The sequence below is a fragment of the Hibiscus syriacus genome, unplaced genomic scaffold, assembly GCF_006381635.1.
Source record: "Hibiscus syriacus cultivar Baekdansim isolate YM2019G1 unplaced genomic scaffold, ASM638163v2 tig00110328_pilon, whole genome shotgun sequence".
NCBI classification, from domain to species: Eukaryota; Viridiplantae; Streptophyta; class Magnoliopsida; order Malvales; family Malvaceae; genus Hibiscus; species Hibiscus syriacus.
Genome location: NW_024062685.1, coordinates 502026 through 530019, shown reverse-complemented (window position 1 = coordinate 530019; position 27994 = coordinate 502026). Strand labels below are relative to the sequence as shown.

The following is a 27994-nucleotide window of genomic DNA, read 5'->3' as shown; positions in this document are numbered from 1 at the left end:
ACCCTAATCACACGACAAAATGTTGGTACAACACTCTCCAATGTTCATCATCTCATTGCTAATTGCAACAGTCTACGTGGGGCAATGCTGGCAGCAGCAACTCAGCGGCCGCCGCGGCGGCGACAGCAGAATAACCAATTTTAGAGTTTTACATGCATGATATCCTAGGTGGAAGTAGTCCCACGGCAAGGCAATAACTGGCTTACTTGGAAACATATATAGCGGTCAGGTACCATTTGCTAAGCCAGTTGGGTTCCTACCCCCAGCCGGTGGTGTTGCAATACCCAATGCAAATGGTGCTATTCCAACTATCAATGGCGTCAGCGGTCTCTGTTGGGGACCGAATTAGCCGGCAATCCGTCCCAAAACGGTCAGCCTCAGGTCCCTTTGGGACCAGAAGGGTTGGGACTAGGCTTCGGAACGATCACTGTTATTGACGACATAATCACCGTTAGCTCTGATTTGGGGTCACAGGTGATAGGGAGATCAGATAGTTTACGTGGCCAGCTCGGCCGACAGAACAACCCAAATGATGGCGTTTACGGCCATGATCGAAGGCGGGGAATACGACGACAACCTCAACTTCTATGGGGTGTACAAAGTCGGAAGCACGGTATCGCATGTATCGGTGACCAGTGGAACGGGAAAGTTTAAGAATGCTTGTGGTATCGCCGATGTTCGACCACTTACACCACCAGGTCAACATGTCACTGATGGCGTTGAGACATTGCTTGTTAAAAATCAAATGTCAAATTTGGTGGCTGCAGAATTCTTTGGTCAAAAAATGGAAAATGGGGAATGGCAAATGGGCGGCTAATTCTAGTCCAAAATGGCTGCAAATTTTATTAATTTTTTGTATGGGCAAATCACAAACTTTAGTCATTAGACTCTAAGGTATTTACAAGATTAGTCCTTAAGTTTCAACTATAAATACCCTAGCTCATTTAGCTTCAAAATCATCCCAAAGCATTCTAGCTTTCTTCCAATACTAGAGAAAATTTAGAGAGTTTCTTGAGAGTTGTTTTTTCCTTTTTATCAAGAGAGAATTATCATTGTTTTCTCCTTGGTAGATCGAGAGAGGTTGTAATTCCTATTTTTCTCATAGTGAAATTCTTCTACCGTTGCCCGTGGTTTTTACCCTAAATTTTTAGGGGTTTTCCATGTAAATTTTGTGTCTCTTTTATCTTCATTTTTATTTTCTCAAATTATTAGTTGCGATTTTGCTCTATCCGATAGCCGTCTTCCGCAACAATTGGTATCCGAGCTAGATTAAAGTGTGTAATATCTGCTTATTGTCTTTGTGGTTGCCACCAAAAGGTGGATCCTCCAACATAAGAAAGTAAGAAGTTATTACCCATTCTTTGAAGGTTCCAGAGAACTATTCACGATAGTGAAATTGTGGGAGTTATCCGTAAAAGAAGCTATGTCAACGAAATTTGATATTGAAAAGTTCAATGGGAGAAATTTCTCATTGTGGAAATTAAAGATGAAGGCCATCCTGAGGAAAGACGGGTGTCTAGCGGCTATCAATGAAAGGCCGGTGGATTTCGCAGATGGCATCAAATGGAACGAGATGGACGGGAATCCTATGGCAAACTTTCATCTAGCATTAGCAGATGAAGTATTGTCAAGCATCGAGGAGAAGAAGACAGCTAAGGAGATATGGGATCATCTCACCAAATTGTACGAGGCCACATCGTTGCACAATAAAATTTTCCTTAAGAGGAAATTGCATACTCTACGTATGTCAGAATCTACTTCAGTGACGGAGCACTTAAACACGCTGAACGCTTTATTTCTCAGCTTACATCCCTAAGATGTACATAGGAGAACAAACGTGCTGAACTTCTACTTCAAGTCTACCTGATTCGTATGATCAACTCATCATCAACTTGACAAACAGTAATGTCACCAGTCTAGTCTTCGATGATGTTGCAGTTGTTGTTCTACAAGAAGAAAATCGGTGCAAGAACAAGGAAGACAGACAAGTAAATCTGCAACAAGCAGAAGCGTTGACAACAATGAGAGGGAGATCAACGGAACGTGGCCAAAGCAGCAGTCATAAACATGGTAGATCGAAGTCGAGGAGCAAGAAGAATTTAAAGTGTTACAACTATGGAAAGAAGGGTCACTTGAAGAAGGATTGTTGGAGTCTAAATAAAAACTCCAATCCACAAGGCAACACTGCAAACACTTCAGATGATGGAGATGCTCTATGCTGTGAAGCGTCAACCACCGTGGAAGGTAGAAAGAGATATGTAGACATATGACTCATTGATTCGGGAGCAACAAATCACATAACCTCAAAAAGAGAATGGTTCCATCATTATGAACCTGTCTCAGGAGGATCTGTGTATAGTTGCAATGATCATGCCTTAGAGATCATTGGCATGGGAACCATCAAATTGAAGATGTATGATGGAACAATTAAAGTTGTTCGAGATGTACGGCACGTGAAAGGCCTGAAGAAAAATTTATTATCCTACGGATTGTTGGATAATAATGCAAGCAAGATTGAAACACGGAAATGAATCATGAAGGTGTTCCGTGGAGCGCTTGTGGTGCTGAAAGGCGAAAAGATAGCAGCAAACTTGTACATGCTGAAGGGAGAGACTTTGCTAGAAGAAGAAGCCTCTGTTGCCTCATGTAGTTTAGATTCTGCAATGCTATGGCATCAGAAACTTGGACACATGTCAGAACAAGGAATGAAAGTCCTTGTGGAGCAAAAGCTACTTCCAGGCTTAACAAATGTATCACTTCCTTTGTATGAGCATTGCATAACAAGTAAGCAGCACTGGTTGAAATTCAACACATCAAATTCTAGAGGCAAAAGTGTTCTATAATTGGTCCACTCTGATGTATGGCAAGCACCAGCTACATCCCTTGGCGGAGCAAAATATTTTGTCTCATTTATTGATGACTACTCTACGATATGTTGGGTGTACCCTATTAAGAAGAAGTCAGATGTGTTTTCAACTTTTAAAAACTTCAAAGCGCGGTGGAACTTGATTCTGGAAATAAGATCAAGTGTTTCAGAACAGATAATGGAGGAGAATACACAAGCGAAGAATTTGATGACTTTTGCAGGAAAGAAGGCATCAAAAGACAGTTCACAGTGGCGAACACTCCTCAACAAAATGGAGTGGCAGAGCGGATGAACAGAACCTTGTTAGAAAGAACAAGAGCAATGTTGAGGGATGCATGCCTAGAAAAATCATTCTGGTAGAGCAGTCAATACCGCCTTTTTTGGTGAATCGAGCTCCATCAACTGCAATAGAGTGAAGACACCAATGGAGATGTGGACTGATAAACCAGCTGATTATCAAACCTCCATGTATTTGGAAGTTGTGTACGTGATGTACAACGCCCAAGAAATTTCAAAGCTGGATCCAAAATCCAGGAAATGCAAATTCTTGGGGTATACTGATGGTGTAAAGGGGTATCGCTTGTGGGATCCCACTGCCCATAAAGTGATCATCAGCAGGGATATTATCTTTGTAAAGGATAAACTACAAAGAAAAGAAGACGATAATGCTGAAAAGTCAGAGACTACACAGATACATGGAAAATGAGGTTGAACAAGGAGATTCTTCTGAAGAAGAACCAGCACATGATGAACAAGAACCAGAGAGTTCTGAAGCTCTAACAACTCGTCAATCAGATCGTATTAGAAGATGTCCCAATTGGCACTCAGATTATGTTATAGAAGGTAATATTGCATGCTGCCTTTTAACAGAGGACGGTGAGCCATCAACATACCAGGAGGCAATAAATAACTCAGATGCTTCACTGTAGATGATGGCGATGCAAGAAGAAATTGAAGCCCTTTATAAAATTAATACATGGGACCTTGTGCCACTACCACAAGGAAGGAAGCCAATTGGTAACAAATGGGTCTTCAAAATCAAGTGAAATGGTGATGATCAAGTTGAGAGGTATCGTGCAAGAATGGTGGTCAAGGATATGCTCAAAAGGAAGGTATTGATTTCAATGAAATATTTTCTCCTGTGGTTCGACTAACAACAGTTCGAGTAGTTTTGGCAATGTGTGCTACATTGAACTTACATCTAGAGCAACTAGATGTTAAAACAGTTTTTCTTCATGGAAATCTTGAATAAGAGATTTATATGCTCCAACCTGAAGGTTTTGAAGAAGACGAAAAGAAGAACTTGGTTTGCAGGTTGAAAAAATCTCTGTACGGTCTAAAGCAGTCGCCGAGGTGTTGGTATAAGAGATTTGATTCCTTCATTATGTACCTTGGATACAACAGACTTAATGCAGACCCTTGTGCTTATTTCAAGAGGTCTGGTGATAACGATTTTGTTATATTGCTGTTGTATGTGGATGACATGTTGGTTGTAGGACCCAATAAAGATCATATTGAAGAATTGAAGGCACAACTGGCTAGGGAATTTGAAATGAAGGACTTGGGATCAGCAAACAAGATTCTAGGAATGCAAATTCACCGAGACAGAAGTAATAGGAAGATTTGGCTTTCACAAAAGAATTACTTGAAGAAAATCTTGTCACGATTTAGCATGCAAGATTGTAAGCCAATTTCTACCCCCTCTTCCTATTAACTTCAAATTATCCTCCAGTATGAGTCCTAGCAGTGAAGAAGAGGATGGAGATGTCTCGTACCGTATCTCAGCAGTGGAAGTTTAATGTCGCTATGATATGCACAAGACCAGACATTGCACAAGCAGTGGGAGTGATTAGTCGATACATGGGCGAATCCAGGCAAAGAGCATTGGAATACAGTAAAGATCTGAGAAACATCAAAGGGCCCTCAAATGTTGCATTATATTATGGAGGATCAAACTTACTAATCAATGGGTATGTAGATTCTGACTATGCAGGGGATTTGGATAAAAGCAAATCTACTACAGGATATGTGTTCAAAGTTGCTGTGGGCTATAAGCTGGGTTTCAAAATTACAGTCAATTGTAGCTACATCCACAACAGAGGCAGAATATGTAGCAACTACACAAGCCAGTAAAACAATTTGGTTGAAGATGCTATTGGAGGAGCTTGGGCACAATCAATAATATGTCTCTCTGTTTTGTGACAGTCAAAGCCCTTGCATCTAGCAAGGAATCCAGCATTTCATTCAAGGACAAAACACGTACGAGTTCAGTACCATTTCATTCGTGAAAAGGTGAAAGAATGGACAGTAGATATGCAGAAGATCCATACCAAAGATAACATAGCAAATTTCATGACGAAGGCGATCAACGCTGATAAATTTACCTGGTGTCGATCCTCTTGTGGCCTGTCAGAGACGTAAGCAACATGAAGGTACATGGTAGAAAGAATGGTGTTAAGATATGTTCCAATCAAATCTTCAAGTGGGAGATTGTTAAAATCAAATGTCAAATTTGGTGGCTGCAGAATTCTTTGGTCAAAAATGGAAAATGGGAATGGCAAATGGGCGGCTATTCTAGTCCAAATGGCTGCAAATTTTATTGATTTTTGTATGGCAAATCACAAACTTTAGTCATTAGACTCTAGGGTATTTACAAGATTAGTCCTTAAGTTTCAACTGTAAATACCCTAGCTCATTTAGCTTCAAAACCCCCAAATCATTCTAGCTTTCTTCCAATACTAGAGAAATTTAGAGAGTTTCTTGAGAGTTATTTTTTTTTCCTTTTATCAAGAGAGAATTATCATTGTTTTCTCCTTGGTAGATCGAGAGAGGTTGTAATTCCTATTTTTCTCATAGTGAAATTCTTCTACCGTTGCCCGGGTTTTTACCCTAAATTTTAGGGGTTTTCCACGTAAATTTTGTGTCTCTTTTATCTTCATTTTTATTTTCTCAAATTATCAGTTGCGATTTTACTCTATCGATAACCGTCTTCCGCAACATTGCTGAGGATCACTGTCCATCTCAAATACTAAGATATTGCTTCTTGTCTCAAAAAAATGCCTGATTGTGTGACATGAACGTGGTGTAACAAAGTATAAGGTTCATGATATTTCTTTTGGTGTAATTAGACCCAACAAAATTACAAGCGTGGATGGTCATAATTTGATTTTAAATTATAGATATGCACTAAAGGTCAAAGACTTATTATAGTGATCAGAGTGCAAATTCACCATCCTATTTAACTACAATTTCAGAAGAGTTAGGTGCCAAGTTTTGAGTGGGTGCAGGAAACCTGCAATTAATTTATGTAAACAATAGTTCTTATTATATCATGCAAACAGGGAGGCCGAGCTATCATACAGTCTGTCATTAATCTTTTCTCATCTTCTTTGTGTATAATTTATTCGAGAATATAGTTAGGAGAAGATTTTAAACAATGTAAAAAGGAAAACAATACACAAAGGCAAATTATGCAATTAATATTAATTGGTTGGTCGGCATTGCCTACGAGGAGGGAGTTTCAAGAATGGTCTCCAACGCCGGCTTCCACGATCTCTGCTTCGAGAACCTCTGGACGGAATCCTCCGCACCGTTTACGACCGAGTTCTTCGGCGCCGTCTTCGCGTCGAACGGGAAAATACAGAACTCGGTTAAGACGACGGGGAAGATCCTCCCGATGTTAAAGCCGGCATGTTTCAACGCCTTGTTAGCGTTGTAACTGAGCCAACTCATCTCCTCTTGAGTCAGCACGGAGTAAAGCAGGTCCATGGGAAGAAGGAAATAAACCTGGCGCCGCTCTAGTTCATCATCCGCCGTTAATCCATAAACCCTGGAACCGACTCTTAAACTGCTGGAATAGCACACGAATTGGCCTGGATTCTCCACCATCAGATCGGCTGCTTTGATCGGTTTCGTGTATATCTGCAAATTCCCATCTGGAACACCACTTTCACTGCTCCGCCACTTGAAGTAATCGACGGCGCACAAGAAGCTGCATTCCCCATTATCAGATAGAGAGAGGAAACAGAGGCCGCGTTTGTTGTTTGGTGAGTTACTGAATGGAGATGGTGGATTGATGATATATGAGCATGCAAAGATGGTGGTTGAGCGATCAAAGGGAGATTTTATGTTTTTGTTTATTTGTGTTTGCTTTTACTTTTAGTGCTTCTTCACATATCACTATCGGACAACAGATGCAAATTTTCATGAGTCGAGATACCTGATGGGACAAGTGTCATCACATACTCTACTGCCTATTTGGCTCTTTTCACTTTGGTAACTACAAATTTCATCACTAACATTACTCTTTCTACTATTTTGCTCACTAAACTTTAAAAGTTTTCAATTTTCTCACTAAATTTTTTCATTAGATTTTTTTGTCACTCCACCGTTATATGGTTAACGGCGTTAAAACAACACTTTTTTAGAAAAATAATTTTTTTTACCAAAACAACGTCATTTTACATCTATATAAAAGCCCATTTATAACGTCGTTAGTGAGGAAACGAATGAGTGACCAAAAAACCCAATTTATTAAGTTTAGTGAGAAAATTGAAAAGATTTGAAGTATAGTAAGTGAAATAGGAGAGAGAAATGTTCAGTTACCAAATTTATAATTTTCCCTTTCCCTTTTTTCTTTTTTATTTCATTTCTAAAAATTATAAAAGTGATCACTTACTTACGATAAAATAATCTTTTTAGTCATTAAAATTTTAACAATTATAAAATAATCATTAAACTTATCAAACTATTACAAAATGATCATTATAATATTATAATCATTGTAATAGTTATAAAATTATAAAAGAGGTCACTTAACTATGATACAATTGTTGTTTTCGAAAAAAATAAAGTTAACTATAGTGATTTAACAGCCACCATCATGTTAGAATCAATCCATAAGAAAAAAAAATGCAGTGCTCGGGCATATTTGGAGCTTTGTTTAATGCGGAAAAGTAACAAATTGTTTAATGAGTGAGCACATGGGTGAGGGATGGAGTAATGTTAAGTAGGCATCACAACACGGCACCACCAATCCTATGATTGGACATGGTCTTGGATAGTATTCTCTGCAGCTGTTCGCCTAACCTTGTTCATTATATTACTTAACCATTAACCATTAATAAATCCTCTCTTTTTAGGTACATAAGCTGACAAGAAATTGAGAATATTTAGACAGCATTTGTTTTGTATGTCAAATCTTCTGTATTGTATTTGCTAGCTTGCAAACTCTTCTTTATATCAATATGGTAATGGTAGTTGGTGTATGTGACTTGTATACTATTTTTAAGAAATGACATTTAATCGGAACTGTTTATGAAAAGGTTTAGTGATTATAGATGATCTATTCAATTGGGCCACAAAACTAAAGAGTTATTGTCTCATGAAGAATGGAGTCCGGACAGAGTAACTATAATTGAACTCAAAATTGAAATTTGATAATACAATTATATCAATCTAAAATTTAATGACAAAAATTGATATTAAACTTATAATTTAATAACATATGTAGTAGTTTATCTCATTTCTTTTTATTAATTTACACTAAATATGGTGTTAATCCAAGTACCATAATAACGTGAAGTGATAATTCAAATACCACATTAAATATTTATTCAAAATAAAGGTACTACGTTGGACATTTTGAAAATACAATTTTTCCCACATTGAACATTTGGTCAAAATGCAAGTACCACATTAGAATTTTATCAAAACATAAATACTACAACATTTTTATGAAACTACAAGCATCATATGTGACATTATCCCTAAAAAATTACTCAAAACACATCACAAGTGAAAGTATACATTGATTATCAAGTAAAATTTTATATAAAAAATTAGAATACCTTAATTAGATAATGTTACATGAAAATGATACAAATATGATATGAATGCAAAGATTATTAAGTCTAACACTAAACATGAAAATCTGGATGACATTTGACTGCTTTGATCAAAAGTTGCAGAAAGTTTTACGATCACTAAAGGCTTGACATCCATACATCGACTTGCTTTGCTATTCTATATACTGTACTGTCTGTACAAGTAAAATTTTAACTTCTAAAAGAATACAAATCAAAGAACACTGAAACAAAGTTATGTACTCGACACACCATAACCAAACAAAATCCCATAATTCTGAGAGAGAGGAAAAGGAAAACACAAGAAAGCACCCAATCGAAAGGATGAAATGACTATACTACGTAACAAGGAACATGCAAAACCCGAAAACATAAAGCTCTCATGATTCAAATCTTACATGCAAAGGAGATGAAGTAATCCCTAGATGGATTGCCTTCACCAATGCCACAAACTGGGATAGACACTCTTCCGAGAACCACCTCAGTTTCCACATCCGAGACCTCGCTACATTATTTTCCTTTTGCATTTTCGTTGAGGAGCAGGCCTTTGATGTGCTGCACTCGAGAGATAACGTCACACAATGCCTCCCTCTGTTATCGATAACCTAGAGTGGAAATCAGATCAGTAATTATCTTTCTTGACCTTGACATTGATAGCAAGGATAACAAGTAGAAACTAAAAAATATGGCCATATACTGCTATTGTGACTGTTACAGCAACCGATTTCATCAACAACATAACATATTAGTTGCAGAATGCAAAACAAGGCACTATAAAAGTTACCATCTTAGATACATCAGCAACGTTGCAGCATGAATCCAGGGAGAAATATGGAGGTGAACATTCATCATTTAGGATCAAACTGAACTGAATAATGTCTTCAACACACACAATCACTTGTCCTCCAATTACAAACAGTGATCGTGAAAGCCATGATTCCTCTGTTTTCACATGAAGATTAAGCATTATCAAGTCCAAGGTTTATGTCTCTATGCTTAGGCAACCAAAAAAGGATGCTAAATATAATATCATACGACCACTTTTTCCTCTGAACACATGTATGCACAAGAACAAAGGCATCAGCATCGACAACTATGATACATGCAAGAAAGAAAATTAATGATATTCATGAAAGCATACCAAAGATATTCTGGACAAACTGGAACAATTTTACTTTTTAGACCTCTGAAAAGGAAATTATGACAGTCCTACAGACTAGACAATGATTCTAGACAAAAAAAGAAGCAAATTCGGTCTCTTTAACAAACAATATCATCTGCAAATACCACCTGATTCGCACCCTTTAAACAATCCTACAATCACAAATGGCAACTAAGTTGTATACAACGTAGAAGTCGTGTCATTACAAAAAATCAATTCTGTTCATCTAAAGTTGCATATCAATAACAACCAAAATTTATCTGGACTGAAAGAACAAAATTTTTCAAAGAACAAAAACATATCAAAACTGACTCTAAACTACATTGCCGTTTGTTTCTCTGCCTTTGAATTTTCATCACTTTGCTTGGAGCAGTATCTACCCTCCCCATAGCACACAAAATTATAGGATATAAGCTATAGATGACAAGCATATTAAATATAACAAGTCATGACAAGATAAAATTCACTGAACATACCTTCATTACCACCTTTCTGGAAAAGCACCATCGAGTATTGGGAAATGCTCAATTTTAAACCTCCACATATTTGTTTCTCAAATAACTCAACCTGAACCTGCTCCAAACTGCCATTTAAATTTCCAAACCTCAATCTATCATGAAAAAGAAATGTACTTTGTATGGCAGTTATTGACATCAAAACTAATCATTATTAAATTCCTCGTCCCATTTGATGTAAGTTGTTGATATAGAGCAGTTTTGGACAGAAATTTACATTTGCATGCAACTTTAACCACATTCACTGAGATATAGGGGAGAAAAAGAAAACACAGATATAAAAAAAAAGACCAATATTAAATCTAGGAAGTACCAACAAGAATGCGTAATACGAGTAGAACACAGAACGCACATGGTAACATGGCAAATTCTAAAAATTAGGAGACAAATCCGGCAAGACAACAATTAAAAAAAACTTTTACAAGATAATCTACAATAAAAATGCAACTTGAACCTTAAAAAATCATTAGGACAAAAGGTCCTAAATTATCGTACTCTAATACCTGTCTCATTTAGTACCACCTCATGCTTCTTTCCCCCCGGTTTTCAATCCATACATTTAGGTTAAAAATTCCTTTTCTAATCCTACTCTTTCTGGTATTCAACAAAAATATCATGCCCCCGAGTATGACCAGACATTTCTGTCTGATTTTCTTCCAGGCTTAACATTGCGTTTCCAATGTATTTTGCCGCATCAGAGCAATGTTTTGTCGAACAAGTGTTCGGCACTTGGATACTCCACAGACAAGTGTTCATGCTTCATATTATGAAATTCATTTTACGATGTTCATATAAATCTTTACATCACATAAATACAGACAATTGCATATGGCATGTTAAGCATCAAGTTTCACGGTTAAGTGAAAGAGTATTGAAATCACCTCCTTAAGAACATTTAGAATCGTGCAGATAAATCGGCAAGTTTCAACGTGTAAAGTAGTTGAATTGATTTCTTGAAGCTCCTTGTTATGAACAAGTACGTTACACTCCTTTCAATATTCACCCTAAACAACAATAGAAAATAGAAACAGTTAGAGGAATGATAAGTATCTAAAATTCCATCGAAGTTACAAATCACTATTCACTAACCTCACAACCTGAAGGCTCAGACCAACTAAACTGCTCTTATATCTTCAACCCTATGGGAACCTAATAATCCAAAGTACTCTCTGCAGAGAAGTAAAGTGCACACCATAATGAAAATTGATAACCAACACAAGAAATTTTGTCAACAAATCAGCACTGAAAAGACTATCAACATATGCATGCCTTATGCAAAAGTTACTTCATTATCCAACCTGATCCATCAAATGTGACGCGAACAAGCAGTACGTACAACTTTTCCTCGCTGCTTAATACCAGAGCTACTTCTCTGCATATGTAAGCAAAGCAAGAAAAACGAAATTATTTAAAATACCAAGTCCGCAATTTAAGAAATGTCTGGTTAGTGCAGGTTTATGAAAAATCAAAACCACAAAAAAAATAAAACACTATGAAACCATATCAAGCAAAAATGATCAAGGATTTTCAGAAATGCCCAATGTGAACATCTAGCCTAAAACACATTAGAAAATCGTGAAGATTAATATGAAAAGTGATATTTTTTCTCAGAGATATAAAATATTTAAAGTATGTTAGGGCCCAAGGGTAAAGACAAACGCATAAATAATATAAACAGTAATTGATTGGTAAAACTTCAGATGAAAAATTTCTGATTAAGATAATAACATTAGATGCTATTGTGAATTGAAACTCATTGCAAAAGTAGCGTCAATGATTACCAGTACTATGATTTTGGATTCACTAACAGGAGACAGAAAAAGCCTCATCAAACAAATATTAGGACATTTTTCCCCCTAAAATTTTCTGCAGTACTTACCTTTCTTTGCAAAAAGGTTGGTCAACTATACAACTGCAATGCATATATAACCTACAAGTTTCATGAACTCTCAAATCCGCAACATTTTTATTGAAATAGTCCTCAATAAAATCATTCTTCCCCTGAGAAGAGAACTCAGCTTGAGAATATCTCACACCATCATCAAGTGGCACCACTGGCATTGCTTTTTGATCTGGTTTCTATCAAAATCTTTCTGATGATCACTCTCGTTTGAAGAGAGTTTCCCTTTCATTTCTTTAATATGAGACACTAGCCCCGGGCCGCCGTTTGATTCTTGTGGTACCTGTTGACAGCTGTTCTCTTCCAACAGTGAAATCACTCTTCTTTTGGTTTCCTTCCGCTCTCTCTATTTTCAAGCCAATCGCCTCTTGGTTCACAAAAGATGTCTCTAGATCATTAGAACATGTATCCAACTCACTGGACAGTTGCAGGGATTGTTTCATATTTACAAATTTGTTGGTCCTAGGGCTTGTTCAGCGCGTGAATCCATGATGCAGATGCCATTTTCACTCCCATGTGAAGTGTTTTTCCATTTTCATAATAAGCACGCTCAAAAAAATTGCCGGAGAATGCCCTTCGGTGCTCCTATTGAGATATTCCTCTGCAGGTATCCCAGCTTCACCATAATCATCTTCACTGCAGCTTGTATCACTGTCAGATGATGCCGCTGAATAGGACTCCGCTGATAACTGCAGAATTTCTTCCACCAAATTCTGGCGACGATGCAAAAGGTCTTTCTTATAAAGAGGCGGTGATCCAGGGTTAGCAGATGAAGAATTAGACTCTGTTATATTATCAATTGTATTCAAATGTGATACACTGGCATTTCAACCATTATATTAGTTTCTTCAAGGGCAAAAATATTACGATGAGAACTCTCAGTTAAAATGGATCCACTACCAGTCTCATCATGCAAGTAAGATTTCTGATACTCCTGTTTCACATCCATTGTCCTCAAGCCTGGTAGAGAGAATCCACCAGTAATTCCTGAGGAAGAATATGGTCAAAATATCTGTTGGCATTCACACTGGCAGACGTATCTGCAAAAGAATTATCAGATTCCAAAACATTCATGCTACTTTCATCTCCTGAAGCTTGAGCCGAGTCTGAAACATATCTAGAACTTTCACTAAGATGCCTCACGCTTCCCCGCCTACCTTATAATTGTCTTTCCCATGTTGTAACATAGATTTATTAAAACCACCATCAGCAAAATTCTCAGAAGGATGATCCATCCAGTCCTTGAACTCCCGTAGCCAAAGAATAGAACGCTCTTTCTTCAATTGTTCTACTCTTTTCATCAAATCGACTATTTCAGCTTCATCCTCAGATACAATGTTCTCCTCTCTGCTTCGCATTTCGTTATCACATGACAAGAATCTAGATCAGAATAAATGTGTGTGTTTTCTTGTTCATTCTCAATACAAGCAAGTCGAGATGCCTTTATCTGCAAGGAGTTAAATGATAATCACCAATTAGCACTTCTACAAGGGTATAATATATTATGAAGTACATGACCAACCAAAATTCATGGAATACATCCAAAAGACTAACCAGGGAGCGAAAGTTTCACCACAAGGCGAAGGGAAGATGGATGACTGTAAAGTTAAAATAACATAAAAAACTGAGAATTGGTAAAACTTTACGCACCCTCTTTTTGTGATAACCCCCTCTCCATCAGCATCATTTTTGCAGGATAGTAGAACCCAAAGCTGGAAGGTCGCTTCTGTCTGCTGGCAACAATGATCATCCTCTTCCAATACTCTTTTGTGCTGATTTCTTTGTCATCTAATTTCAACTAACCAAACCATATAATAGAACAAAGGAAAGCTGTAACATTAGCATATTACAAGATAGAAACTAAAATTATGAAATGTTTTAGCAAAGGATCATAGAAGTTCAATAACCAAAACTCCATCTGCAAATAGATACTTATCAGACTTACATTTTCGGGATGACTGAAGTAGCTGAATACATGTGCACGGTACCATCGGGCACAACATAGTGGATTCCCTTCAAGCCACAAGCTTCGAAGAGATGGGAGCCCCTCAAGGAACTCTAACTCTAAAAAGTTGGAAAGAATATTGTAGGAAACATCAAGCCCTTCAAGAGACTTCAGATTCTCAATACCACGCAATGTAGTTAGAGCATTGTTCCTCAAAACAAGTTTAACAACATGACAGGAGACCTGCAATTTTCATCAACAATGATGTATTGTTCAGATAGAATTCCTATATCAAAATATTCAGTGAAAGCAAAACATTCAAGCTATGGAGATCATAACCGAAGAAAAGGTTCAAGAAAATAGTTAGCCCAAAACAACTAAATAAATGTCAAACCAGTAAATGTTTAAACAGACGTATAGACCTTAGCTAAATGAAAAGTCCCCTTTCTTTATGCATGACTTGTTCTTGTGAAAAGTTAAAAAAAAGAATAAGAGAAAGTGTTAACAGAAAAGAACAATGAGAGGACAACCAAAGTTCTCAAGGGGTACACAAGAAAACGAGTAAACAAACACTAAAAAAATCCAAAACTGTCAAGTCAGCTACAAGGATCAAATTAGACTATTCTCTTCTATATAGAACCAGATCTCTTTTTAAACTTTCCTCCCACATCTTATTTATTCTCTTCCTTTAGACATGGGAAATTAATCTTGACAGAATCACTGTTATTCCGTTGTCTCATATGTAGAAACCATCTTAGATGTGTCCATTACTTTAATTGGTGATACAGCTACCCACCTGTTTCGATCTAATATGTTTTATCACATATACATGTATCCATCTTAACAATCTCATTGCAGCAAACATCATTTTCTGAACAAATGAAAAAGTGAACTACTTGACATTTAGGGTCACATTGTTTTAATATTAGCATTAGGTTCTCCCTGAATAATACCATCTTTTGTACTATGTGAAAAAAGACTAGATAGTAGAGGCAATTGAAAATACAATGACAAATATATATCTCCATTTATTAATTTTTCAGCAGTAAGTAAAAGCCAAAAATCATAATTTGATAGTAATAATCCTAGTGACTTACCTCACAAAATGATGAGATGGATCGCAAGTGATTGAATCCAAGGTCCAAGTGCTTCAACTTGGCACATTTCCGAAGATTATCCACCTTTGCAAACTTGTTTCGACTTAAATCTAGAGTTTCAACAGCAGGAAGAAGTTGCAAAGACTCATCCATTAGTAACAAGCCATTGCATGCACAAGAAACAAAGGACAAGCGGTTCCACTGTGGAGAGCCTTTTATCTTAGCAATTCTACTGGCAAACACATGACGCAAAGCATCCTGCATATTTTAAAAGGATAAAAATAATTCAAGAGTTGTTGTAAGTTCCAACACTAATTCGCCTACTATTAATAAGATAAAAATTAAGGTGAAGATTTTGTCTACAGAGTTCATTCGTAATATTACTAAATTGTCGCTAGGAGACCAGAAGAAGGAATAATATATAAACTAAAGTGGGTAATTCATTCTTCTGTGTTTGTAACAAATGCAAAACACCCAAAGAGACTCACAGTTGAATTATGACAAATAATCTTCTCCAACGTATGCCTCAACTCAAGCAATCCTTTGGCTGCCGAAGTAGACAAATCGCAGCCTCTGAGTTCAAGAACCTTCAGCCTCGCAAACGGAAACAAAGAGAGAGGCGTGGGGTCACGCGCAGGCGGAGATAAGGCAGACACCACTTTAAGAATCGTCAGGAGCCGCAGAATCCGGCGAAGTTGCTCGAGCGCCCGGTGATCGCCGAGGTCCGACACGTAGGCACGTAGATAGTCAACCGGAGTTCCAGCTAGAAGTCTCTCGAGCTCCTGCAACGCCTCGAGACGCGATTGCACGTAGTGGAGCCCAGCCGGGTTGAGCTTCAGCACCTTCGTACCTTCGATCAAAGCCCCGGCTCGTTCGTCAACGAACTTGACCAACTTCTCGATGTAGCGATCACCGGTGACGATCGCCATCGATAGCAGAGAATTAGGGTTCAGAAAAAGAAAAGAAAACCATCCGCCGGCACCGCATCGAAAGTTCATCAATAAACACACGTTCAATCCCACAGTGCGAATATAATACAAACAAACCAAAATTCTTAACCGTTTCTCAGATTCGAGAAGCTTTAAGGACAGAAAAAAAGGAATTTGTGGAAGGGCGAAGGAAATTGCTTTGAAGATTACGAGTGAAGTAATTCAAAACAAGAGACCAAGGTTTTTTGCTGTTGGTTAATCAATTAAAGTTATATGAAGAAAAAAAAGTTTAGGGACTGCGGGGAGGGAGACATGGCCTTGTGAAGGGCAGATTCCTCAGCGTAATCGGAATTCTTGTTGTTTTGGAGGAACTGCATAATTTTGCGTGTCCGTTTCCCAATAAATTCAACGCATATTTCAGTAGTAATTGTGTAAATAACATAATTTATTTCGTAAATGATTGGAGTTGGGTTGAATCACTTTCAATTCGTCACGTAAACTTAAATTTCACTCCTTTTTTATATCAAAAATATTAATATTAACTAAATGTAAAAATTTTATTTTTAAATACATACATTTTATTTTTATTTTATTTCATAGCATCTAAATATTTTTGGGTACATACTACCCAAAAATCTAATTTTTTATGAGAACGGTTTTATATTCAATTATCTGAATTATTTTTTTATACAAATTAGTAATTGAATTTAAAAGAAGTTCATTGTATGATAATGAGGGTTAGTGGTATAATGGTATGTCATAAGGTGGAGTGAATATATTTCTATTTTAGATATGGCACCAAATGTATCACTCGTGCTCTGACTCGGCGTATCTTAACGGTGCACGAGTTGAAGTGATTCGATGCAATTATTTGACACGATACATATATGATGTGGCATCAAGATGGGTCATTCATGCTCTGACTCGGCGTATCTTAGTGATTCACGAGGTAGAGTAACTCAGTGCAATCTGTTCTGACAATGAATTTGTATATAGCGCGCTCACTCGTTATCTGACTTGCATACCATATATTCTCATGAAAAATACAATGGGTAAAGTAAAAGATCTGATCTGAATAAAATATGAAAATGATATGATATGAAATAGAAAAGTACAATTTAGAATGACTCACAAGGACTTATCGAATTTTTATAATACTGTTTAATTTCGAATATTTGATTAGATGTAAACTATATATATGTTTTATTTGGATGATGATTATATCTGAAATGATTTATTGTATATGTTAATTATTTTAATTATGTTTTTATGTTGCCTCACTAGGTGAAAAACTTAGCGTTTGATTGGTTCACACGTAAGTAAAGAGAAGTCAGCCGAGTGAGGAGCCAAGCAGGACATCTTACATATTTTGAAGACCAGTTCAGATAGCCAAAATCAGTATGACATCTTTTCGATATTTTTTATGTTCCTTAGTTGGCATGTACATATTTATATTTTAGGACTCTGACTTAAATATGTTTGAATTTTTTTTGATCATGTGATGAATAAATAATATTTTATATATTTTATATTATAGACTTAAATGTAATTAAATATTTTTAATTTAAAGGAAAAAAATTTATTAATTTTCGGACCGTAAATGTTTTATTCGATTGATGTGCATCTTTAACTTATATATGGGACGCATATAAGTGTGTTACACCTTAAATGCAATTATAACACAAAATATTACAATACACGTACAATAAGCAATTAACATATTTTTATCACCCCGGATTTTCTATAGCACGAATAATCTTTCATCCCTCGATGCTATAAGGATATAACTGAAAGAGAAAATAACCTCAGTGACAAAAAATCTCATATAATATATGATTTTAATCAATTTTTTCCGGATTTTCCAAAATGACCAACAAAATCGCAATGCGATCGCTAATTCGCAACGCGATCTCCATTATCGCAAATCAGTTTCCAGATTCGCAACGCGATTATTACTATCGCAATGCGATTTTCCAATTCCGCGTTGCGATTTTCCCAATTCGCAATGCGAATAAGTAAATCGCAATACGAATTTGGAAAATCGCAATGCGATACTGACTATCGCGATGCAATTTTCCTAATTCGCATTGCGATTTACGTATTCGCGTTGCGATTTTCATAATTCGCAATGCGAATACGTAAATCGCAACGCGATTAAGTAAATCGCAATGCGAATTAGAAAAATCGCAATGCGAATACGTAAATCGCAATGCGAATACGTAAATCGCAATGCGAATACGTAAATCGCAATGCGAATCTGACTATCGCAATGCGATTTACATAGCGTCATTCGTATTAATGCGTATTTTTTTTCAAATTCCAAACACGAATTTTTTCTTAATATATCGGAAATTGAACCGTCCACAGTAATCGCAACTCATAACCTCAAACCTAAAATCACAACACTCAGTCTCATCTCCATCTCTCACTCTCTACGGCGAATCCGTCCCCATCTCCGAAGATTTCCGTCCCCATCGCCGGCGAAATCCCTCACAACCATTCACGGTCAGAAATCCCTCACAATCATTCAGAAATGGAAAATCAACCTCCGAGGGTTAGTTTTTTTTAATTATTTTTTTTTGAAATTTTTGCATTATTTTAGGTTTTCATATTGAAATTGATGATAAGTTTACTGGTAATTTCAATAATAGATTAACCATTCACTTAGATTTCTTATTAAATTCATTCGATTGCTGCCAATACTGCTAAACTGTTTAGTATTTAACCCTGTGAAGTTAGTATTTGTCTTTGTTTTGTCTTTTGGTTGAAGTAATGCAGAAGAAGAATAGTTTCGAGAATGAAAATCACAACGCGGAAATGACTATCGCAACGAGAGAATCGAAACGCGAAATGAAAATCGCAACGAGATAATCGCAACGCGAAATGAAAATCGCAACGCGAAACCAAAATCGCATTGCGATTTTCATTCGCGTTGCGATTCTCTCGTTGCGATTTTCATTTCGCGTTGTGATAGTCATTTCCGTGTTGCGATTTTCATTCTCTCGTTGCGATTTTCATTTCAACCAAAAGACAAAACAGTGTTGCAAATTTTAGTTTCAAGAATAAACTACTATTTATGTTTATTGTTTTTGGTACATCTTCACAGTGTAGTTTTTGGTATATCTAACTTGGTATGTTTATTGTTTTTGTAGAAATTTTTTTTCGGCTTCATTGACATTAAGGAATAAAGTTAGCCTAGCCACTACAATTGCTTCGAAGCTTTCACCTGCACAAAGAAAATTGTTTGAGGAAACCTGCTTCGGGCCATGGCTGAGAGTACAACATCCGGGTGGAGATGCTAATTTGACCCATTTGTGGCTTCAGACCATGACTAGCGATACCGACAGTATAACGTGGTGAGGAAGAGATATGGTTTCATTTTCCACCGGCGTATACTTGTTTTGGGCGGAAGGAGTTCTGCTTAATCACTGGTCTACGATTCGGACACGATGATGTAGGCCGTACACTCGTCATATCACCCGTCCATCATGGTTATCCAAGGTTTTTCCTGATGAGTCAATAGAGAAGCCGAACTTACACGTCGACGACATGAAGAAATTGTTTAATAAGAAAGATAGTTTTACTCGGATGAATAACGTCGATGTTGTCCGAGTATGCCTTCTACTACTTTTGTATGCCGACTTTTTAGGCAGAGAGGCCAGACAACCTATTCCTCAGGAGCTAATATTATTGGTAGAGGACCTAAATACATGGAATCTGTTTCCGTGGGGTTCGTATATATGGAAAGCTACCTGGACTAAGTTGTCGTCTGCCTTTGAAGACCGCAAAAGTTTGCGGGGCGATGGGTCGAAATACACTTTGTCAGGCTTTGTTTGGGCCTTTAAGGTAAGAATTTCTATATAATGTTTTCAAAATTATAATTAATTATTTAACAATTATTAATGTTTGTTATTATATTGTTTGTAGATTTGGATATTCGAGGCTTTCCCCAGCATGCGGACATATGCATTAAAAACCTCAAATGATATTCCTAGGGCTATTTCCTGGAAGAGGAAACGTCTGTTGGATTGGGAAGACTTAATACCATATGCGACAATAAATAATGTAAGTTAACACAAATACTATCATATAAACAAGTTATTAATAGTAGATGTTTAACTTTGTTTGAGTTTTTATATTTTTAGGAGGCCAACACTCCATTATGAGACTGACACCCACGGAGGCTGAGCTTGCCACTGATTGGTGGCAAGCTAGTCAGCGTTTTCTTGATGGCACGAATGATGAGCAGCCTCCACTTCCTCCACTTCGAGAGCCATCACCTCACCCAGAGCCCATCACCTGATCGACCCGACTATACACCTCTACAACGAGAGCCATCACCTATCCCGTCACATCATCGAGCCTCTTCTCCACCATCACCTCATGATAGGCGACCGGCAAGATGCCACGACTTCTATCTCCCTGTTCTCCACCTCCACCTCCACGGGATGAGTCAAGGGAGTTACGTGATGAGGTCAATGCCTTGCGTGAGGAGATCGGTACTCTACGCGATAACGATGGTGCATGGCGGTGGAGGTGTCTAGTTACGTGGTGAGGTTGCCGCTCTACGTGAGATGGTAGTATCGTTGCAGAATGAGGTTCATACTCTACGCAACGAGGTAAGTTTAAGATTTTTCATATTTAACTTGATGATAAATTTACTCGTAATTTCACTTAGATTAACCATTTCACTTAGATTGCTTAGTAAATTTATTCGGTTGCTGCCAATACTGCTAAACTGTTTATTAACACTGTGAAGTTAGTATTTGTCTTTTGTTTTGTCTTTGGTTGAAGTAAATTTATTCGCTGCCAATTCTGCTAAAACTGTGTATTCTTTAACACTGTGAAGTTAGTATTTGTCTTTGTTTTATCTTTTGGTTGAAAGTAAATTTGTTCAGTTGCTGCCAATTCTGCTAAACGTGTATTCTTTAACACTGTGAAGTTAGTATTTGTCTTTGTTTGTCTTTTGGTTGAAAGTAAATTTGTTCGTTTGCTGCCAATTGAAACTATTCTTCTTCTACAAATTGAAACTTGAATGAATTGCATTACTTCAACCAATAGACAAAGACAAATACTAAGTTGACAGTGTTGCAAGTTTGAAAACATATTTGCCTTTGTTATCTGATGCATTTGTGAACTATGATAGAATAATGACTTGGGTGAATTCAATGCAAGTTTGAAACATATTTGTCTTTGTTTTCATTGTTTAAATATCATGTCTGTTTATTTACTGATATTTGTATTTAATTATTTAGCGGACCGATAAGGTAGATGCTTTACGTCGGGTTTTTCTTGTATGACAGAGTTCACGCATCAGACGGCGTGCACGTGCTATTAAGTCTCCGTACACCCCAATAATGCGAAGACACCGTAAGAAGAAGCCCGACTCGCCTGTCATCCCTCAAGAGTCCACTCCTATCATTGAAGAGGCCCTTATCATTCCTCGAGTCCATCCCACCGTTCAAGAGGCCACTGTCATCGTTGAGTGGTCCCTCCCACCATTCAAGCCCGATTCACATGGCGTCATATGTAGGATTCTTGAGAAACCCTCTGACGTGTCGGACATGACGGATTCAAGTTGGCTCTCGTATGAGTTACCGACCAATACCATATCGGTATCTGAAGTGGAGAGGAGACAACTACCGGACACAATTCTGGATAACACCCTTTGGGCTAAGACCGCAATTGATTTTTATCTACATGAGCGGAGCCAGGGGTGTTTCACTGACATATGCAAGCTCAACGATGATATCTATTTGTTGCTTGATCGTTGGTGGGGCGAATTATTAGGGGTCGAAGACATGGCTATTTTCGATGGAGGGGTAAGTCTTATATTTTTCTTATATTTAATTTGATTATTTTTTTAAAATTTATGTAAGTTACTAATATATGTCTTTTTTTTGTAAAACAGCATCGATGCGTGGGTGTCACGTTTCTAATAATTAGGAAACTTAAGGAAATAAAAGAAATACACGATATACAATTGCCGACATCTTTTAACGCCGTTCACTTGAAGAATCAACGAGATGAATCATTTGCGTTGGGCAATGGACAAGCTAAACTTTATCCTGCATGGTGGGAGGTCGATAAGGTTAGTATTTATTTTAGATTGAGTTTAAAGGTATTCATAAATAAGTGCGCAAATGAATGAATTATTACTTATGATTGCAGGTGTTTATCCCTGTTTTGGAACGTAAACATTGGCTTCTCGTCGAGCTTCAGCTCCCATCCCTTAAGGCAATAGTATGACATCATGATAAATTACATATCATGGCTGATTTAAGAGATATTATTAAGGGATGGAGCTCTCATTTGGCTAAATTCTTGGATGCGATAAATTATTGGACTCGTTCTAGAAACAATAAGCCAAAGAAGCTCAATATTACAGTTAGCAGAGACGAGACCGCATCACAATAAATGAAAGGACCCAGAGGGGATTGTGGTCCTCTTGTATGCTTGGCGTTGGAGCGTTTGATCACAGGAAGTATAAAGTATCTACCTCCCACCGATAGAGATAGAGCTGCAGTAGGCTTGTGGTTTCGGCATTATATGCTAGATCGATATATACGAGACTGCCTACCTGCATCCGCGTTATAAAATGTCCAAATAATTGGTAAGTTTATAGGCTTGTGGTTGAAAATGTTTGGTTAAGTACCTAGAATTCAATAATTTGCTGTTTGTAGGTTTTAGATATGTAGAAAGTGTTGTTTGAGCAAATATTTGGTTTATGCAGGTTAATCTCAGAAGTGAGCTGCGTGAAAATGATGTATGGCTGCAAAAGTTGATTCAATAGAAGATGAGGAAATAAGAATTATTGCTTATTTTTTTTATTGTTTAATTGATTTGTAAAAGATGATTTGTAAAGTTGATTTGTTTAATTGATGTGAACTAATTCTTATTTGTGCTTGTTTAATTGATTGAAATGTAATGGTTGATTTTGTTGATTCAATCTGCATTATGTTTGAAGGCAAAAATGACTATCGCAATGCGAAATGAAATCGCAACGACAAAATCGCAACGCGAAACTAAATTCGCGTTGCGATTTTCATTTCGCTTTGCGATTCCCTCGTTGCGATTTTCATTTCGCATTGCGATTCTCTCGTTGCGATTTTCATTTCGCATTGCGATTCTCTCGTTGCGATTTTCTTTTCGCATTGCGATAGTCATTTCAATGTTGCGATAGACATTAAGATGATTGCGAACGTCATTTTCTTGTTGCGATAGTCAAATGATTGCCTAATAAGTGATAACAACTGAACAGATCATAACAATTTTCAAACTCAAGTTACTAATACATGCCTAACTGAAAATGTTAAAAGTTCACACATAAAATCTACATAATACAACGTTTGCATTTAAAAATCACTTAAGTTAACAGTCCCAAAAGGTGAAGCCAGTTGTGATTGGGATTTTAAAGATGATTGCGATTTTGATTGCCTTTTTCTTGACACCATATGAGCTTTGGATTTTGATGAGGATCCATATTTTGGTAGAGGAAAAGATGATTGTGATGGCACTGGTGATCCACATGTCAACCTTGTATGACCACTTTCCTTGCACTGACTACATGTCGATCTCTTCTTCTCTTCACCCTTAGACGGTATATGATCGTGACTTTTTGGCCAGCCAGGTAGCCTTCTGTCCATGGCTAGTGGCAAAACTATTTGTAAGTCATCTGGTATGTTCCACTCAGAAGGATGTGGAATAGGGTAGACAATCTCGCCATAAATCTGTCGATATACTTCTGTAGTGTAGCAATCCATAGCGTATGCGCTTGAATCATCTTGGTTTAGATGAAGAATGGCCACACGGATAACCAGATGTTTTCCATTTCATACAACTACACGTCTTTGCATTTAGATCGACAAGCCCATTTAAGTTATTATCCAGTACTTCAAACAAAGTGTTTGAACATGGTTCAACTCTCCATGACGTTGACTTCACAACACGTTTCGTTATCTTTTTTTCTGTCCATGGTGTAACACGATGTTCCAATGTTCCTGTAAATTTAAATAAATAATACTTAGTAAAATATATGATAAGTTACGAATTTAAAGAAATAATACCTGCATGGTTTCTTTTCTTGTAGTACCACTGTTGAATAGAGTCTCGAAAAAACTCCATTAACATAGTAATGGGTAATTTCCGGGAATGACGACTTAGAGCGTTGATTGATTCTGCACTATTAGACGTCATGAAACCATATCTTGTTCCAAGTTGATGTACTCTTGACCATCTTTCAAACCAGACATCTTCTAGTGTTTGAGCACACTGAGGTAAAACACATCTTAAACAGTTTATATGCTTATTAAAATCCACTTCCCGATAAGCTTTTACAGCCTTCCAGTATGTCCATTTGTGATTTTTTATACCAGCAGACCTTGATTTTAGATATCTATACAAATGAACACCACAAAGTCCATGAAAAGCATCTGGGAAACATCTTCTAACAGCGTTGTCAATTGAGTTTTCCCTATCGGATATGATTATCAGATTGCTAATAGGACCTATGCAATCCCTAAGATGCCCCATAAACCATGTCCATGAATCAGAGGTTTCAGATTTGCCAACCCCGTAAGCTATTGGCAATATCCCATTGTTAGTATCCATGGCTACTGCTATAAGTTTACTCCAAGGTATCGACCTTTTAATGTGCTCCGTAAATAAAACTGGGCACATGCAAGTAATAAACGAACGAATCTACAAAATATATACACAGAAATATAATCATTTAAATGTGAAATGCATGTAACTAACAAAAATGAGTCAACAGAATTATATTGATTTACTAACTGTAGCACCAATGGCGATAAACAGCACTCAAAGCGTCCATCTCTATCTGTTTTGATATGAGTTACCGACCCAGGATTTTTTCAGCTTTAAATTGTGACAATAAGCCGGCAGTTGGGCAAACGATGCTTCTGGCGACCCCCTCAACATTCCAAGGCATAACATTTTGCTCTCCAAGCTTGAGAATATGATATACTAATCTTGAACCGAGTATTCATGTCAGTCATAATTTCATGTCCCCGATATACCTGCCATTCAAAAACATTAACTCAGCCAGAAAACCACCCAACACATTTTTTTGCATGTCTATGGTGAGGAAAAACTTGGGTTCTGAACGTATGTTTATCAATAAAGTCCTAACTTGAAACATTTCGTAATCTTTTATCCTCTTTGCAATCATACGCCACGTACAGTTTTTGTCAATACACCTTTTTCGAAACGATCTTTACTTGATTTGTTAACTTTTAGTTGATAGCCATCTTCCACACATTTCGTATACAAAGCTATCTTCAAGTCTTCCTTTGTATCAAAACAATCATCTTTCTTGATACGAATAACTTTTGTGTAACAATCAACTGCTTTCTTTACCAACTCTTCTTCTGGTAGCTGAAGTAATTCTGGCATATTCTAGTTATACTCCAATGGCATTTTCTTTTCTTCGGGGAATTTTTCTTCTTCTTTTTCTTCTTCAGGATTATATGAATTACAGAATGGATGTTCAACATGTTCATTCACAGTCGTAACTTCCTCCTCATTATCATCAACAACATCTTCCTCGGCAACGGCTGTTTCATCATCAAATTCGGGTATTGACCAATATCAAAATCATTACCGCAGGGTTTGTTTCTTCTTCTGAAACATCATCAAAATCCGAGTATTGACCAATATCAAAGTCCGGGTATTGACCAAGATCAAATTTCGAATACTGACTAGTACTCACAATTTTTTCTGTTGGCTCATCATCGTCTAATTGGTCAATACGAAAACCGAAATTTGGTGCTGAAAGTTGATTGGGATTTGGATTAGAGAAAGGTTGTGGGTTTTGAGAAAACTTAGTTGATTACTACCCGCTACTGACCCAACAATACTCTAGGTTCAACAACATACAATGTAACATCATCACTTGAAACACTAATGTAAGCAATGAATTGTTCAACATCTTCATTGTCGGTTAAAAATAAACTTTACCATTTCTCTGATAAGATAGCCTAAATCCACTTAGGGGCTCTAATTCAATTTCTTTGAAACACGTAACATTAGAGTTTCATAAGTTAACTTTTTTAATGACAGTTTTAGTTGAAGATTCATGGTAAAGGCATATATTGTAAACCATGAACATTCTCCCATGACCCTCCAAACACAAATTTATCCAAACATGATCAACATTAGAGATTTCATGGTTGTAAATTAATTTACTAAACAAACGAGCTGCGAAACTAAGACATGTTTGCCGGGGGAAGGATGTCGTTGGATATAGGAACGTCGCCGGAGAGAGTGATAGATGGAGATGGATGAGTTGCGATTTAGGGATTTAGGTTATGAGTTGTTGCTGCTGCGTAGGTATATACACAAAAAATTTGTGTTGCGAAACTAAAACCTGTTGCGAACTTTGAAAATCGCATTGCGATTCTGTATTATCTCGTTGCGATAGTCAGAATCTCGTTGCGAAAGTCAGAATCGCGTTGCGAAAGTCAGTATCGCGTTGCGAAAGTCAGTATCGCGTTGCGATTTTGTATTATCGCGTTGCGATAGTTAGTATCGCATTGCGATTTTGTATTATCGCGTTGCGATAGTCAGTATCGCATTACGATTTTCCAAATTCGCATTGCGATTTTGTATTATCGCGTTGCGATAGTCAGTATCGCATTACGATTTTCCAAATTCGCATTGCGATTTACTTATTCGCATTGCGAATTGGGAAAATCGCAACGCAAAATTGGAAAATCGCATTGCGATAGTAATAATCGCGTTGCGAATCTGGAAACTGATTTACGATAATGGAGATCGCGTTGCGAATTAGCGATCGCATTGTGATTTTGTTGGTCATTTTGGCAAATCCGGAAAAAATTGGTTAAAATCGTATATTATATGGGATTTTTTGTCGCTGAGGTTATTTTCTCTAACTAAAAAAGCTTTCTTACTAAAAAACATATATTATGTGCATAAAAGATTAATAAAATATTTAATAATATCTTAATTTATTAAGATCGATCAAAATCCTAATAATTAATTATTGTATTTTTTAAATAATAGTATTGTAAAATATTCAAGATTTTATCTTCTTATTTTTAATGTTTTTAAGAAATATCTCAAAAAAAACGAACACATTACAAAAATAGTATTATAAGAATAAAATACTTATGGGTAAATTACATCGTTCCTAACTGTATTATACTCTCTCTCCTATTTTCATTACTCAACTTTTAATTTTTTTTATTTTGCTCACTAAACTTTACAAATTGAACCATTTTACTCACTCTCCGTTTTCTCTCTAACGACTGCTGATGTGGCATTTTTTATTATTATTTAAAATAAAATAAAAATAAAATAAAAATAGAAGGTGGTTTGATGTCATTGCTGGTCATCGTTGACCGCCGTAGATGGTGGTCGTTTGGTCCCAAAATAGGATGGGTCGCTTCGCCTCGACGTCGTGAGTTTGAATCCGACCTCCATTTTGTTGGAAGTTGCTCTGAAGTCCACAAATTTGAGATTGAAAGGAAGGAAATCGAAACATTTCAGTCCAAATTCACAGGTTTTGGGACATTTTCCGTGAAACAACCACCAGATCTGGACTCAGGGGGTCGAGACGAACTGACCCATCCCATTTTGGGACCAAACGACCGCCATCTATGGCAGCTGATGGTGGTCGGAATGAAAAATGACGTGTGGGCAGCGGAGAGAAAATAGAGAAGAGAAGGAAAAGGGT

General features: G+C 37.0%; 1 protein-coding gene and 2 pseudogenes across 1 annotated transcript; 1 reads left to right on the top strand and 2 right to left on the bottom strand.

Annotated features, from left to right (window-relative positions):
• Window positions 1-19: 19 nt before the first annotated feature.
• LOC120118794 lies at window positions 20-5898 on the top strand (annotated as a pseudogene).
• A 472-nt stretch (window positions 5899-6370) lies between these two features.
• On the bottom strand, window positions 6371-7325 carry LOC120118793. The gene is made up of 2 exons (XM_039138767.1): window positions 7312-7325; window positions 6371-6857 (listed from the first exon to the last, which is right to left on the bottom strand). The coding sequence occupies exons 1-2, from the start codon at window positions 7323-7325 to the stop codon at window positions 6371-6373; spliced, it is 501 nt and encodes a 166-aa protein (XP_038994698.1).
• Window positions 7326-8847: 1522 nt separating this feature from the next.
• Window positions 8848-16654, bottom strand: LOC120118792 (annotated as a pseudogene).
• Between the last annotated feature and the right edge of the window lie 11340 nt (window positions 16655-27994).